This window comes from Oncorhynchus masou, chromosome 31 (assembly GCF_036934945.1).
Source record: "Oncorhynchus masou masou isolate Uvic2021 chromosome 31, UVic_Omas_1.1, whole genome shotgun sequence".
NCBI classification, from domain to species: domain Eukaryota; kingdom Metazoa; phylum Chordata; class Actinopteri; order Salmoniformes; family Salmonidae; genus Oncorhynchus; species Oncorhynchus masou.
The window spans coordinates 95,020,530-95,037,091 of record NC_088242.1 but is presented as its reverse complement, the minus strand read 5'-3'; the positions used below and the strand labels follow the sequence as shown (position 1 = coordinate 95,037,091).

The 16,562-nt window shown below is 43.8% G+C and overlaps 1 protein-coding gene across 1 annotated transcript; it reads left to right on the top strand.

Annotated features, from left to right (window-relative positions):
• Window positions 1-351: 351 nt before the first annotated feature.
• On the top strand, window positions 352-15,798 carry ankle1 (ankyrin repeat and LEM domain containing 1). Its single transcript, XM_064952605.1, is given in 10 exon segments — window positions 352-2,381; window positions 2,772-2,924; window positions 3,244-3,349; window positions 4,498-4,621; window positions 4,859-7,429; window positions 11,574-11,748; window positions 11,943-12,105; window positions 12,593-12,635; window positions 12,638-12,724; window positions 14,001-15,798. Coding segments are annotated over 10 exon segments (3,663 nt in total). The 5' UTR covers window positions 352-2,313; the 3' UTR covers window positions 14,174-15,798.
• Window positions 15,799-16,562: the final 764 nt, after the last annotated feature.

Here is a 16,562-nt window from a genome sequence, read left to right as displayed (position 1 = left end):
TGATCTATAGCTAGTTAAATAAATATTGACTGATCTATAGCTAGTTAAATAAATATTGACTGATCTATAGCTAGTTAAATAAATATTGACTGATCTATAGCTAGCTAAATAAATATTGACTGATCTATAGCTAGTTAAATAAATATTGCTAAATAAATATTGACTGATCTATAGCTAGCTAAATAAATATTGACTGATCTATAGCTAGCTAAATAAATATTGACTGATCTATAGCTAGCTAAATAAATATTGACTGATCTATAGCTAGCTAAATAAATATTGACTGATCTATATCTAGTTAACTAGATACATGGTGAAATAATATTTAAGAATAACTCATAACTAACGAAACAAGGAAATGATTCCTCTTTACTTCATTGAGATAAACCCCATAACCGAAAGGTTGCAAGATCGAATCCCAGAGCCGACAAGGTAAAAATCTGTTGTTCTGCCCCTGAACAAGGCAGTTAACCCACTGGTCTTAGGCCGTCATTGAAAATAAGTATTTGTTCTTAACTGACTTACCTAGTTAACTAAAGGTAAAATAAAAAATAAATGCCACCAAGTTTTGAAGGTAAAGTCTAATTGGTCCGAATGCTGACAGATTTTTTCTTTTGGAAAATTTTTATTGGTACAATTCCTTTAAAAACAGCTCATACATTTTTTACATCATTTATACACATAAAAACGGCAACAAAGCATAAAACACAGCATTTGAAAGTTACATTTAAATTTGTTAAAAAATACATGTTGTTAAAACCAATGAAAACAACTATGAATAAAAGTACTTTCCTTGTAAATACATCAAATCTGTAAAAGCCATTTAAAATGTGTACTAATGATCTAACAAAGGTAAAACATTTTTAAGACATGAAAACATGTTAAAAAGCCACTTTGTTAAAAGGCTGTCTTCAGTCCCTTGTACAGGAGCGGGGTGAGTCTTTATCAAGTTCACCTCATCCTGCTCTTCTGAATGGATCATCGTCCCGTCCTTCGGGGCCCAGAGGGGATCTCCCCTAGGCGCATCACTCTAGGCGCTGCAGCGTTGTCAGGCCGTGGCCGCCGGGACCTAGGGTGTTGTGGGGGACCCTTCGCTTGGGGTCGAGGCCCCCTTTCTTCCGTACCACCCCAGGGCTTCCGTGGCTACCATGGCCACTGCCTGGGGGGTGGTCTCTACGTTTTTCGCTACCAGCAGGTTACGGGAGGACCACAGTGCTTCCTTCAGGCACGTGAGGATGGACCAGAGCTTGGTGAAGGTCTTCGATGGAATGGGCCTTCGGCCCACCCGAATGCTGACAGATACTAGATTAAACCAATCAGTATTATCTGTAGGTGGGATATTGGACTTCTGCGCAAAATAGGCTGATGCAGGGTCATAGTGGATTGGGAAGTGGGTTCGTGTTAGTGGGGGAAAACCCAGATGGGGTGTGAGGAATGTGTTGAGGTACAGATTGTGAAGCATGTCCTGTTATATTGCAGGCGGTATACTGAGGATAGGAGGACATTTTTCTGTGAGATGGCTGAGTTGGGTGTCACCACATTTTTGCTTGTAACAATTTTGCCCTCAAATGACAGGCATAACTAAATAGCAAGGAAATTGTTGTGGTTTCACATTTTCACAAAATGCATGAAGACATGGCTGTAGGTCCATCAGATTTGTAAACATGGTCCCTAGCTGTGTATTGCCGCTTTCCATGTTGTCTGTTGTCTGTAGCTTGTGAGGTGTGGAAACACTTTGTTTGCTTTTATGAATTTTGTCTTGATGCTTTTTGTCCTATGTTGCTGTCTGTATGCTATGTCTTGCTTGTCCAATGTTGCTCTGCGTGTGCTTGCTGCTCAATGATTGTCTATATTGTAATTGTTTTTAATAACCTGCCCAGGGACTGCGGTTGAAAATTAGCTGGCTAAAACCGGCACTTTTACTGAAACGTTGATTAATGTGCACTGTCCCTGTAAAAAATAAACTCAAACCGGCCTGCAACTAGGATTGTGAGGCTATTAGATATTTAAATGTGTAATTCGCACTGCGACCTGAGAAAGGCAGCGATACGCAATACTGCATCTCGTCTGCCGGAAACGGACAGGCGGGGTTTATGAACTTGGAGGGAACTTCAACACAACAACCCAAGAAAGGAAATCGAAGATGAAATGTGTATTTATCAAAATCGCAAAACATAAATAAATAAACGAAACCGATCAATCTCAATTAAATTGCATCCGGCGTGCACGAGAACTTGGGTTGCATGCTTTTAGTTCGGTAGCTAAAGTAAAAGCTTTGATGACCAGACGAAATATTGCAGAAGTACGCGAGTCATGCAGCATCGAAGCAAGACCAGTCTGGCAACACAGCTGTGCAAAGCTGTGAATGACGGAGAACCAAGGTAATGTGCTGTATCTCTTTACCTGACTAGCTAACGTTACTACCAAGGAGTATCCATCTGTGCTACTGTAACGTTACTAGTCAGTAGCTTCATAATTTACAGCTATGGAAAGCATGTATCATTAGAGTAATGAGAAGGGCCAGAGATACTCGGCTGACGTTACCGCAGATGCAAGGGGATCATAATGTGCTACTGTACAGAAGGTAACGGAACTATTTATAGTTAGCTAGATAACAACGGGGCTAGTTAACTATTTACTTCTATGGTATGTAACTTTAACCTTGTTGTCTGTAAGGTTTATACACATTTTAATACATTTACATACGTGCAATTTTAACACTACGTCTGACAAAATAATAACATGACTCTTTTCTGAACATTTATTTTTAGAACCGTGCAGATTCTTCTTGCACAAGGAGCAAATCCCAATCTTGTCGGAAGTAAAGGTGTTGCTGCTGTGCATTTGGCAGTTGGCAAAGAGACTGAGAAAAGTATACGCTGCCTAAAGTTAATTCTACAACATGGGGCAGACCCCAACATCAGGTACTGTAGACCGAAATTCAACTAAATAGGCTCTCCTGTAAAAAAAATGTTATCTACTGTTTTCCAATGTGCAGATCATGTTGCTTGCCATTATGTTGTATAGCTAGACATTCCGTACATCTTGCGACATGGCTATAATATGAATCAAATCAAATTTTAGTGGTCACATATTTAGCAGATGTTATTGCGGGTGTAGTGAAGTGCTTGTGAGCTAGAATCTGAGCTGATATGCCTGTCGGCTCCATTACATTGTTATAACATGTCATAAACATGCAGGCAGCAAAGCTTTGCATCAAATTAGCTTCTTTTTTCCATCCAGGTCTTCGGATGGTTTGACACCCCTGCACGTAGCAGCGTTATGGGGTTGCTATCAGAATCTCAAACTGCTGTTAAAGAATGGAGGGAACGCAAACTTAAAGGATCAGGTGGGAGAGATTACATTTGGGTCTGATTTCGCTCAGCTTATTTGCACTTATCTTTAAAATGTAGGTATCAGTTACGTTACTGTAGAGTTACGTTACTGTAGGACTTGGAATAGTCACAATGCTGCAAGAAAGCAGGAGGAGCAAAGGAGGGTTACATTTACATATTAACTATGTTATTATGTACAGTGTTCTGTAAAACAACATGAATCAATTGTCTCTCTGTCTCCCTCTCTCTGTCTCTGTCTCTCTCTCTGTTTCTGTCTCTGTCTCTCTCTGTCTCTGTCTCTCTCTCTCCCTGTCTCTGTCTCTCTCTCTCCCTGTCTCTGTCTCTCTCCCTGTCTCTGTCTCTCTCTCTCCCTGTCTCTGTCTCTCTCTCTCCCTCTCTCTGTCTCTCTCTCTGTCTCTCTCTCTCTCTCTCTGTCTCTCTCTGTCTCTCTCTGTCTCTCTGTCTCTCTCTCTGTCTCTCTCTCTCTGTCTCTCTGTCTCTCTCTGTCTGTCTCTCTCTGTCTCTCTCTCTCCCTCTCTCTCTCTGTCTCTCTCTGTCTCTCTCTGTCTCTCTCTGTCTCTGTGTCTCTGTCTCCCTCTCTCTGTCTCCCTCTCTCTCTGTCTCTGTCTCCCTCTCTCTGTCTCTGTCTCCCTCTCTCTCTGTCTCTCTCTGTCTCTGTCTCTCTCTCTCTGTCTCTCTCTCCCTCTCCCTCTCTCTGTCTCTCTCTCTCACCTACTTTGAGTTGTTCTGGTGTGGTGGTCATTATTACAGGGCAATACCACGGTAACATAGTGAGATTTTTCACTTTAAAATGTATGTTAAAATATTGCAAAGTTAAACAAACCATAAAACTCTACTTTTACCAATTTCAACTATATTTGTTTTGTTAAAACACATCTACTTAAAGAACAGTGCAGATGCAAAGTTGGTAACAGAATAACAGTTTGTGCCGTCATTCTGTTACCAAACTTTGCATCATCAAAATAATTATACAAATCTGATTCTCACTATGTTACCAGGAAATTAAACACTGGACAATATCTACTTTTTTTCCCCCCTCCAGATTTTGAAACAATCAACACTTTTTCCTTCTTCATAACCCCATTTACAGTATGGCAATCATTCTCACCTACTCCTTATGTTGTCTCATTGCTCTCGTCAGGAAGGGAACAAACCAGGTGATCTGGCACAACAACAGGACAACCGCAGATGTGCCCACCTCCTTCAGGAGTACCAGTCTCAGTCCTTGGACACAGAGGAGGAAGATCTGCCTCAATTCCAATACTGTAAGACATTTTGTCTGGACCGTTTGTGATGCTTCACATCGCAAACTCTGTGACACGTCACTGTGTGGCTCGGTTGGTAAGAGCAAGGCGCTAGTGACGCCAGGGCCGTGGGTTATATTCCCTTGGGTCACAGACTGACTGTTGTAAGATGTTTTGTGAGGTGTGGAAATGGAGGGAGGGAGGGAGGGTGGATTTCGAAGAGTCTTAATTACTTTGTCCTTTTCAATTTTCCTGCAGCTGTTTACAATGGCCAAGGTGACGCGTCAAGCTACACTGACTCCGAAGACTGCAGTGTTATCTCTCACAGCATGTCCTTGCTGAGTGACTTCGGGGAGGGCCCACTGAGTAGCACACGTCAGACCTCGTTCTTTGAACTGTCTGCTATTAGCAACAGGCACAGTTGGAGAAGAAGATCCCATTCATGGGCTTCTGATTATAAATCTAACCCTGAGGTGCGCCACACCAACGAGTGGGACACGGACTCTGACTGGGAGCCTCCATCAATGTTATCCAGCACTCGTATGTCCGTCGCAGGTCCTAGAGCCGCACTTCCTGTACTTCGGGAGGAAGTACCACTCGCTGACTGCAGTGCGCTGCATCGGTCTGTAAACAGGAACAAACTCTCTCCTCCTCCGTTGGACCTTCTCCCTCCTTGCTTTTCACGACGCAAGAGTGTGAGCTTCAGAGAGGAAGTGGGCGAATACTTCCCTGTTTTTAGTTCAGAATCTCCGAGGCGGGAGCCAGGGGGTCAGGGTATTGCCTACACTAAAGACTATACTCTCGACTTCTCGGAATACTCAGAGTTCCTGGATCCAGAGCGCATGGCCACCGTCCTACATCACCAGGGGATCGACGTCACGTCCCCTGAACATGTGTTTGTATTCTCCAAGGACAATAATGAGTGCACTGAGATCGACATGGAAAAAACATTTGTTGGACACTTCCCATTTGAGGAAGAGAACGGAGAAGTCGTTGAGAACCAGGTAGAAGAAGTGGAGGTCCATGAACAAGCATTATGTGGCTCTGCTAGCAGCAGCAGTAGCAGCGGAGCTAGTAGGTACAGCAGCTGTGATAGTGACCACTACATTACGACCCTGGAGGCGTCCCCCAGGCGGGTCTCACCCTCTGACAAGGAGCATAAAGTGAAAAGCAGAGGTGTCAAAGGCGACCAACACACACAAAATCCTATGAACACTAACAATGTAGATACTGATGAAACTCCCAACAGCTCAGAGAGGTCAAAACCAGCCATGGTAGAACTACCAGCCATGGTAGATAACCTTACATTGACTGACAAAATATCTCCAACCAAAGGTCCAGGTTGTGAAAAAATATTTCCAGAAGCTGTCTTAGCGGGTAATGTTAAAGAGTTGTCAACAAGACTGACTGAATGCACTCCCAGACCTGGTTCTACTCCAGCGTTGGAGGAGGACCTGCCTCTGACCCCAAGTCCCTTTGTCACTGGTAGGACGCACTCGCGGCTGAGTCGCTGCTCGGTAATTAGCGGCAAGACCCCCGAAAGCCTCCTCTCCACCTCCTCACTGTTTGAGCAGACCTTGCCTACGCCGACACGCACACGCCGCCAAAACATCAAGTCGCAAGACAGCGACGTCTTTTACCACACGCCATGCGGTCGTAGTCGCACCCCAGTCTTTTCTGGGAACAGGACAGGTAGTACTTCTGGGGACTCATTAGTCATCTACGAGAGCCAAGAGCCTCAATCGAGCACTCTCAGAGCCGACAGAGGTCAAGGGTCATATGTCAGTGCCAGCCAAGCGGACACCCTCATCGTCGCCAAGGACGACAGAGGTCAGGGTTCTTGTGTTAGTGCCAGCCAAGCGGACACCCTCATCATCGCCAAGGACGACAGAGGTCAGGGTTCTTGTGTTAGTGCCAGCCAAGCGGACACCCTCATCATCGCCGATGTCGACAGAGGTCAGAGTTCTTGTGTTAGTTCCAGCCAAGCGGACACCCTCATCTCTAAAACCATGGCTGACACAGTCATCGTAACTCCAAGTTCAGCTGACAAATTATCTTTACCTGATAATTACTTTGTAAAAAATCCTCACAAAGAGTCTTTACCCACTTATCTGAGAAAAGACGTTCTTGAAAGTGGTGAATTTCTAACCGACGATTTGTCCAGCTCCAGTGATGCAGTGACCAAGGAGGGGACAGTTGGTAGCTTTGGGCCAAGAGGGGAGGAATCCTGGACCACAGAGGAGGCCGACTCAAGCTCATCTTTGTCAAGTTCCCAGACTCCATCTTCATCCAGCTCCAGTTACTTCTCTCCAAATAGAGATCAGCCCCCTTCGACCCCAGGCACTACCCCGCGCTACAGCATGAGTCGACTCTCCCGCTTCCACAAGCCCCAGCGGCTGGCCAGCCTCTCCTACACCCCAGGCGGACGTCCTGTGATACCAGACCAGGAGGAACCGGTAGAGTACCTCTACACGGACACGGAGCAGGGTCACGAACTGATCGAGACCCACGTCCCACCTGCGGCCAACACCTCGCTCAGCTCCAGCATGAGCACGTCCAGCAGCGAGGACACAGTGCTGTACGACTGGCGCTCCCTGCAGGGTGGTGGAGGAACGGTGGCCAAAGGGAAGGAGAACCAGGAGCCCGTGGTGGCTCAGGACTGGTCAGAGACCAAATGCCTGACGGACAAGGAGCTGAGACGCAGGCTTGTGGAGATGGGAGAGAGTCCGGGACCCATAAGTCATCGTACCCGGCCGGTGTACATGCAGAGGCTAAGGCGGCTGTTGCTGGAGCCGGACACTCAACAACAACTGCCGGACCAACCACAAGGTAATGCTCCTTTCAGTTGTGTTAACTCTCAATCCAATTTCATGATGACGTCATTAAGGTTAGATCAGAGATGTAAAGGAGGGGGTTAACACTGTTGATTATGCAAATAACATTTTATTGGTCACATGTAGACGAACCCGAACGAGTGTGTTCGCACACTCCCTTAAAAGACCTTCACTTGAAAAACAAGAAGAAAATGGCAATAGTACTGTTTGTCCATTTTGAGACACCGTAGCCAGTATACACTTCCTCAAAATAATCACAATTAAGATAACTCGAGTCATTCATTTTAACATTTTTGTTGAGGAGATCTTAGTCTCGCAATTTTACATCTGACAAAAGATGTTTGGTTTCAGTATTTCTCAAGTGAAAAAAATTTGCAGATTCCTCCTTCATTGAATAACAACAACAATCTCTACTGTTGACCAAACGCTGATGAAGGGGCTCTAGACTTCAGCTACTGAATTTGGCGCACCACAAGAAAAAAATATTTGTGTACACGAACCACCGGAAAAAACAAACTTGCCGAAGACCACGAACAGTTTCTGATGGGACGCCTTAACAGTGACATGCTTCACAACAATGCAGAGAGAGATCGAATAGAAAAGTAATAACGCGTAATAATAAATACACAATGAGTAACGATAACATGGTTATATACACAGAGTACCAGGTAATAACATGGTTATATACACAGAGTACCAGGTAATAACATGGCTATATACACAGAGTACCAGGTAATACCATGGTTATATACACAGAGTACCAGGTAATACCATGGTTATATACACAGAGTACCAGGTAATAACATGGTTATATACACAGAGTACCAGGTAATAACATGGCTATATACACAGAGTACCAGGTAATAACATGGTTATATACACAGAGTACCAGGTAATAACATGGTTATATACACAGTGTACCAGGTAATAACATGGCTATATACACAGAGTACCAGGTAATAACATGGTTATATACACAGAGTACCAGGTAATAACATGGCTATATACACAGAGTACCAGGTAATAACATGGCTATATACACAGAGTACCAGGTAATACCATGGTTATATACACAGAGTACCAGGTAATAACATGGTTATATACACAGAGTACCAGGTAATAACATGGTTATATACACAGAGTACCAGGTAATACCATGGCTATATACACAGAGTACCAGGTAATAACATGGCTATATACACAGAGTACCAGGTAATAACATGGTTATATACAGGGAGTACCAGGTAATAACATGGCTATATACACAGAGTCCCAGGTAATAACATGGCTATATACACAGAGTAGCAGGTAATACCATGGCTATATACACAGAGTAGCAGGTAATACCATGGTTATATACACAGAGTACCAGGTAATAACATGGTTATATACAGGGAGTACTAGGTAATACCATGGTTATATACACAGAGTCCCAGGTAATAACATGGCTATATACACAGAGTAGCAGGTAATACCATGGTTATATACACAGAGTCCCAGGTAATAACATGGTTATATACACAGAGTAGCAGGTAATACCATGGTTATATACACAGAGTCCCAGGTAATAACATGGCTATATACACAGAGTAGCAGGTAATACCATGGCTATATACACAGAGTAGCAGGTAATACCATGGTTATATACACAGAGTCCCAGGTAATAACATGGTTATATACACAGAGTAGCAGGTAATACCATGGTTATATACACAGAGTACCAGGTAATAACATGGCTATATACAGGGAGTCCCAGGTAATAACATGGCTATATACACAGAGTACCAGTACTGAGTCCATGTGCAGGGGTACGAGGTAATTGAGGTAGATGCACTATATTTACAAACGTATGTGGACACCCCTTCAAATTAGTGGATTTGGCTATCTAAGCCATACCTGTTGCTGACAGGTGTACAAAATCAAGCACACAGCCATGCAATCTTGATAGACAAACATTGGCAGTGGAATGGCCAGTACTGAAAAGCTCAGTGACTTTCAACGTGGCACCGTCATAAAATGCCACCTTTCCAACAAGTCAGTTTGTCAAATTTCTGCCCTGCAAAAGCTGCCCCCGGTCAACTGTAAATGCTGTTATTGTGAAGTGGAAATGTCTAGGAGCAACAACGGCTCAGCTGCGAAGTGGTAGGACACAAGCTCACAGGGATCGCCGAGTGCTGAAACGTGTAACAATCGCCCTTACTCGGGTTGCAAAACTCACTACCGAGTTCCAAACTGCCTCTGGAAGCAAAGTCAGCACAATAACCGTTGGGAGCTTCATGAAATAGTCTTCCATGGCCTGGCAGCCATTCAAGCCTAAGATCCCCAAGCACCATGCCAAGCGTCGCCTGGAGTGGTGTAAAGCTCACCTCCATTGGACTCAGGGGCAGTGGAAAGGTGTTCTCTGGAGTGATCAATCATGCTTCACCATCTGGCTGTCCAACAGACTAAACTGGGTTTGGTGGTTGCCAGGAGAATGCTACCTGCCCCAATGTAAAGTTTGGTGGAGGAGGAATAATGGTCTGGGGCTGTTTTTCATGGTTCGGACCCCTTTAGTTCCAGTGAAGGGAAATCTTAACGCTACAGCATACAATGACATTCTAGACGATTCTGTGCTTCCAACTCAGTGGCAACAGTTTGGGAAGGCCCTTTCCTGTTTCATCATGACAATGCCCCCGTGCACAAAGAGAGATCCATACAGAAATGGTTTGTTGAGATCGGTGTGGAAGAACTTCACTGGCCCACACAGAGCCCTGACCTCAACTCCATTTGAACACCTTTGGGATGAATTGGAACGCCAACTGCAAGCCAGCCAAATCGTCCCAAAATCAGTGCCCAACCTCAGTAATACTCTTGTGGCTGAATGGAAGCAAGTCCCCTCAGCAATGTTCAACATCTAGTGGAAAGCCTTCCCAGAAGAGTGGAGGCTGTTATAGCAGCAATGTTCCAACATCTAGTGGAAAGCCTTCCCAGAAGAGTGGAGGCTGTTATAGCAGCAATGTTCCCAGATGAGTGGAGGCTGTTATAGCAGCAATGTTCCAACATCTAGTGGAAAGCCTTCCCAGAAGAGTGGAGGCTGTTACAGCAGCAATGTTCCATCATCTAGTGGAAAGCCTTCCCAGAAGAGTGGAGGCTGTTATAGCAGCAATGTTCCAACATCTAGTGGAAAGCCTTCCCAGAAGAGTGGAGGCTGTTACAGCAGCAATGTTCCATCATCTAGTGGAAAGCCTTCCCAGAAGAGTGGAGGCTGTTATAGCAGCAATGTTCCAACGTCTAGTGGAAAGCCTTCCCAGAAGAGTGGAGGCTGTTATAGCAGCAATGTTCCCAGAAGAGTGGAGGCTGTTATAGCAGCAATGTTCCCAGAAGAGTGGAGGCTGTTATAGCAGCAATGTTCCCAGAAGAGTGGAGGCTGTTATAGCAGCAATGTTCCAACATCTAGTGGAAAGCCTTCCCAGAAGAGTGGAGGCTGTTATAGCAGCAATGTTCCAACATCTAGGCTGTTAAGCCTTCCCAGAAGAGTGGAGGCTGTTATAGCAGCAATGTTCCAACATCTGTTAGTGGAAAGCCTTCCCAGAAGAGTGGAGGCTGTTATAGCAGCAATGTTCCCAGAAGAGTGGAGGCTGTTATAGCAGCAATGTTCCCAGAAGAGTGGAGGCTGTTATAGCAGCAATGTTCCCAGAAGAGTGGAGGCTGTTATAGCAGCAATGTTCCAACATCTAGTGGAAAGCCTTGGACCCACTCTATATTAATGCCCATGATTTTGGAATGAGATGTTTGACAAGCAGGTGTCCACATCCTTTTAGTGATGTAGTGTGTATTCTGTAGGTAGGGATAACGTGACTAGTCCATAATAAACAGTAACAGCAGCTTATGTGCTGTGTCAAAAAAAGTTAGTGGTGCAATGCAGATAGTCCAGGTAGCTATTTGGTTAACTATTTATCTTCTGGATTGAGGCAGGAAGATGTTAAGGGTCCTGTTGATTCCAGACTTGGTGCAAGTTAGTTGTTAGCTTAAAGTGGTTGGTTCGCTCACACCCAGTCAGGTGTTGTGTTTACCCACCTTTTGACAGATTATCCAATGAACTAGTAGTAAATGCTACTCTTTTCTGCTGTGGTGACTGACTGAGTTATGTGTGTTTTTAGGTCCTGCGCAGGGACACAGTCCAGAGCTGTGTGTGGCCCTGCGGACGTTGGTGCTGCCCGACTGCCAGGACGACGAGCTGGCACTGTGCCAGCAGTTTGACCAACCAGACCAGAACAGGAAGTGGCGGGAGGGCGTCATCAAGTCCAGCTTCAACTATCTGCTACTGGACCCCAGGTCAGTTGTAATCGTTTGGCTTTTCCAATGCCTAAATTAATCCTTCCTTGCATCCTCTCACCAGGCGAATCACCCTGGACCTTCTCCTCCAATGGAATGAAACTCATTGCAAATAGGCAAATTTGATATTGAGCTTGCGTCATTTTTAAACAACATTATCTATGTTCCTCTTCCGGCACCTTTTCCTGCATCAGAGTAACAAAGAACCTACCGTATCGGAGTCATTCCATGAGCCCTCTGGATTGTTTTCAGACTTTCATCAGCGCTATATTCTACGTGGGCAAGGGCAAGCGCTCCCGACCCTACAGCCATCTGTACGAGGCTCTCGACTACCACCGAGGAGACAAGACTTCTAAGGTTGGAGTCATTTTCTTTAACTACATTTGAACCGTTCGTATCCGTTTTGTTGTTTTTCTCTCGTTTCCTGGTTTATGTAGTTTCCTCCTGTTGGTTGGTTGTATTGTAAAAGACAGTATTGGTTGCAGTGGGGGAATTGGGGAATTTGTCTTGACAAACAACAATGACTAACCAAAGTTCAAATGTAATATAAATGACCCTGAAGTGTAAAGTCATGTGAAATGGGATGTGGTCCACATCAATGGGGCGGCAGCCTAGTGGTTAGAGTGTTGGACTATTAACCAGAAGGTTGCAAGTTCAAACCCCTGACAAGGTACAAATCTGTTGTTCTGCCCCTGAACAGGCAGTTAACCCACTGTTCCTAGGCCGTCATTGAAAATAAAAATGTGTTCTTAACTGACTTGCCTAGTAAAATAAAGGTAAAAATAAAAAAATATATATGTTAACGTCCATATCGTTCCTCCTATTTTTTGGGGGGGGGGTACAGAAACTATGCTCCAAGGTGCAGCACATCCTCCAGGTTTGGAAGGCCGAGCAGGGGTGATCTCTCTGCACTGCTTCCAGAACGTCATCCCCGTGGAGGCCTACACTCGTGAGGCCGTCATGGTGGACGCCATTGGTGAGTGACCTTTCTTGTATTTGGGGTCCATCTCAGTAGTCTAAAGTGACTAATCCTTTTTTTCTTTTCTTTCTTACTCGTCTGAAAATACAGGCTACAAAACAAGTCGATATTTTGAGGATTCCTTTCAGTCATTTCCTTTCACTGGTGTAGTTCGGTCAGTGAAGATGGAGAAAGGGAGGCGAGGAGAGGAAAACATCTTATGTAGCCTGGTTGTACTTCTATGTTCTATGGGTCCCGAGTGGCGCAGCAGTCTAAGTTACTGCATCTCAGTGCTAGAGGCGTCACTACAGACCCTGGTTCCATTCCAGGGCTGTATCACAGCGGTCTAAGGCACTGCATCTCAGTGCTAGAGGTGTCACTACAGACGCTGGTTCGATTCCAGGCTGTATCACAGCGGTCTAAGGCACTGCATCTCAGTGCTAGAGGTGTCACTACAGACCCTGGTTCCATTCCAGGGCTGTATCACAGCGGTCTAAGGCACTGCATCTCAGTGCTAGAGGTGTCACTACAGACCCTGGTTCGATTCCAGGCTGTATCACAGCAGTCTAAGGCACTGCATCTCAGTGCTAGAGGCGTCACTACAGACCCTGGTTCGATTCCAGGCTGTATCACAGCGGTCTAAGGCACTGCATCTCAGTGCTAGAGGTGTCACTACAGACCCTGGTTCGATTCCAGGGCTGTATCACAGCGGTCTAAGGCACTGCATCTCAGTGCTAGAGGTGTCACTACAGACGCTGGTTCGATTCCAGGCTGTATCACCAGGGCTGTATCACAGACCCTGGTTCGATTCCAGGGCTGTATCACAGCGGTCTAAGGCACTGCATCTCAGTACTACAGACCCTGGTTCCATTCCAGGCTGTATCACAGCAGTCTAAGACACTGCATCTCAGTACTACAGACCCTGGTTCCATTCCAGGCTGTATCACAGCGTTGTCTGAGTTTGGTGGGTGTAGGCCGTCATTGTTAATAAGAACTTGTTCTTAACTGACTTGCCTTGTTAAATAAAGGTTACATTTAAAAAAATACATAATGTTACGATGGATATCTTGAGATTTGATCTGCATCCTGAACTACATAACACTTTTAAGTGTTTAGGTCTATTTTTTTCCCTAATTTCTTTCTAATGTATCATTTTAAGTCTCATTTAAAGTTTTTTTCTTTTTTGTCCTACAAATTCTTAAAATGTTTTTTTGTCTTGCCTATATACGAAACTAAAATGAATGCAACGAAATAAGATAAAACAGTTTCAACAAAAGAAACCTTCCCATTGCAGGCTTGAAGATGCTGACCAACCAGAAGCGAGGGGACTACTACGGGGTGGTGTCCACGTGGCAGTTGAAGAGGAAGAGGGAGCTGGGGGTGCACCTGCTCTACAGGGCCATGCAGATCTTCCTGGCTGAGGGAGAGAGGCAGCTCAGACCTCCTGATATCAGGGGGGGACAGTAGTGCCCCCCAGTGGGTAGAGTTTGGTACTGCACCAACAGAAAATGAACGTGTTTATTGAACAAGGTGTTGACTAGTTTACTCCATTCAGACGAAACTTGGGCTTAAAGGTCCATTGCAGCTGTTTTTTATCTCAATATCAAATCATTTCTGAGTAATAATTAAGTACCTTTATTATGATTTGTTTTCAATTAAAATGGTTAAAAAGGAACAAAAATAACTTCTGAGACAAAGAGCAATTTCTCAAGCAAGAATTTTGATGGGACTGTCTAGGAGTGGTCTGAGTGGGGAGAGGAACATTGAAAATGGACAATTTTACAGCCTGTTGATGTTACCGGGCAGGTCAAAACTCCATCCCACCAAAACAGGCTGACAGTTCAGACGGTCGTTTCAAACAGCTCTTACACTAAAAAGGCATTATCATAATTTTCACAATATTATTTCAAGCTCATAGTGTGGGAAGTTAATAAAACACAGGGAAACCACATTTTTGACTGTACTGGGCCTTTTAAAGTGTAAATGTTTTACTCATTGATGTAGAAGAGATTGGCTTGTTGGAACACGGGACCAAGATATAGGTTATTTTTCTATACATTTTTTGTGTCCATGTCATACCTAGGCTAAACCAGATTCACCTTGGAGCTCTAATGGTTGCCATTTCACCTTTCTGTCCGTTCTCCAATCACCTCCTTTCTGTTCTCCAATCACCTCGCCTTCTTCTCAACCTCATTGGAAGAGAAGTACCAAGGTCCCGCCTGTCAGACCTTCTTCTCAACCTCATTGGAAGAGAAGTACCAAGGTCCCGCCTCTCAGACTTTCTTCTCAACCTTATTGGAAGAGAAGTTCCAAGGTCCCGCCTGTCAGACCTTCTTCTCAACCTCATTGGAAGAGAAGTACCAAGGTCCCGCCTGTTGGACCTTCTTCTCAACCTCATTGGAAGAGAAGTTCCAAGGTCCCGCCTGTCAGACCTTCTTCTCAATCTCATTGGAAGAGAAGTTCCAAGGTCCCGCCTGTCAGACCTTCTTCTCCAATACGTTTTTAGAAGGAGCCGAAGAGAAAGGTGATGAATTGAGAAAGAGAGAATGATATTGAAAGCTTGTTCACCTACCTTAGCATCAGTTAAATATGTACGTCCATTAAATATGATGCAAATACATGTATTTCTTTAGCAGAAAAACCATTAGGCTTGTATTATTAGTAGTATGATCATTATGTATGTATTTGTAGATAAAGTCTACCACCAGAATGAAAGCACTAAAGGAAAAATAATCGTGTCACAACCAATGTATGTCTATGGTCAAAACACTGGGTGGAAGGAAAAACACATTTACACATGTTTCGAGGATTTTGTTATTTACCTCGGTCAAATCAATTACAGATCAACTTGATTGAACTATTCCCCCTTTTAACAAGTGATATGATAAATGCATAGTTACAATGAAGTTTCCAAACAAATACCAATATCATTAGCTATATGCCTATGCTGGTTGTGCTATGTCCAACTGGCAAAAGTTTCGAATCATCTCATCCACAGAATCTTTCAACTGTCTATGGACTATTTCATCAATGTAGCATTATTTTTCTTTGTTGTATGTTAGGATGTTCTTATAAAAACAAAAATACCCGAAGTAATTGACTGTTTGTCACCTTTCATTTCAGTTTACCCTGACATTTCACTATAACAGCCCCTTTCATTTCAGTTTACCCTGACATTTCACTATAACAGCCCCTTTCATTTCAGTTTACCCTGACATTTCACTATAACAGCCCCTTTCATTTCAGTTTACCCTGACATTTCACTATAATAGCCCCTTTCATTTCAGTTTACCCTGACATTTCACTATAACAGCCCTTTCATTTCAGTTTACCCTGACATTTCACTATAACAGCCCTTTCATTTCAGTTTACCCTGACATTTCACTATAACAGCCCTTTCATTTCAGTTTACCCTGACATTTCACTATAACAGCCCCTTTCATTTCAGTTTACCCTGACATTTCACTATAACAGCCCCTTTCATTTCAGTTTACCCTGACATTTCACTATAATAGCCCCTTTCATTTCAGTTTACCCTGACATTTCACTATAACAGCCCCTTTCATTTCAGTTTACCCTGACATTTCACTATAACAGCCCCTTTCATTTCAGTTTACCCTGACATTTCACTATAACATCACCTTTCATTTCAGTTTACCCTGACATTTCACTATAACAGCCCCTTTCATTTCAGTTTACCCTGACATTTCACTATAACAGCCCCTTTCATTAAGTGATTAAGTGATTTTTATTTAAATAATTTCTAAATTGTAGAAAATTATATATATATTGTAGTTTTTTATGTTTATAATTTCACCTTTTATTTAACTAGGCAAGTCAGTTAAGAACAAATTCT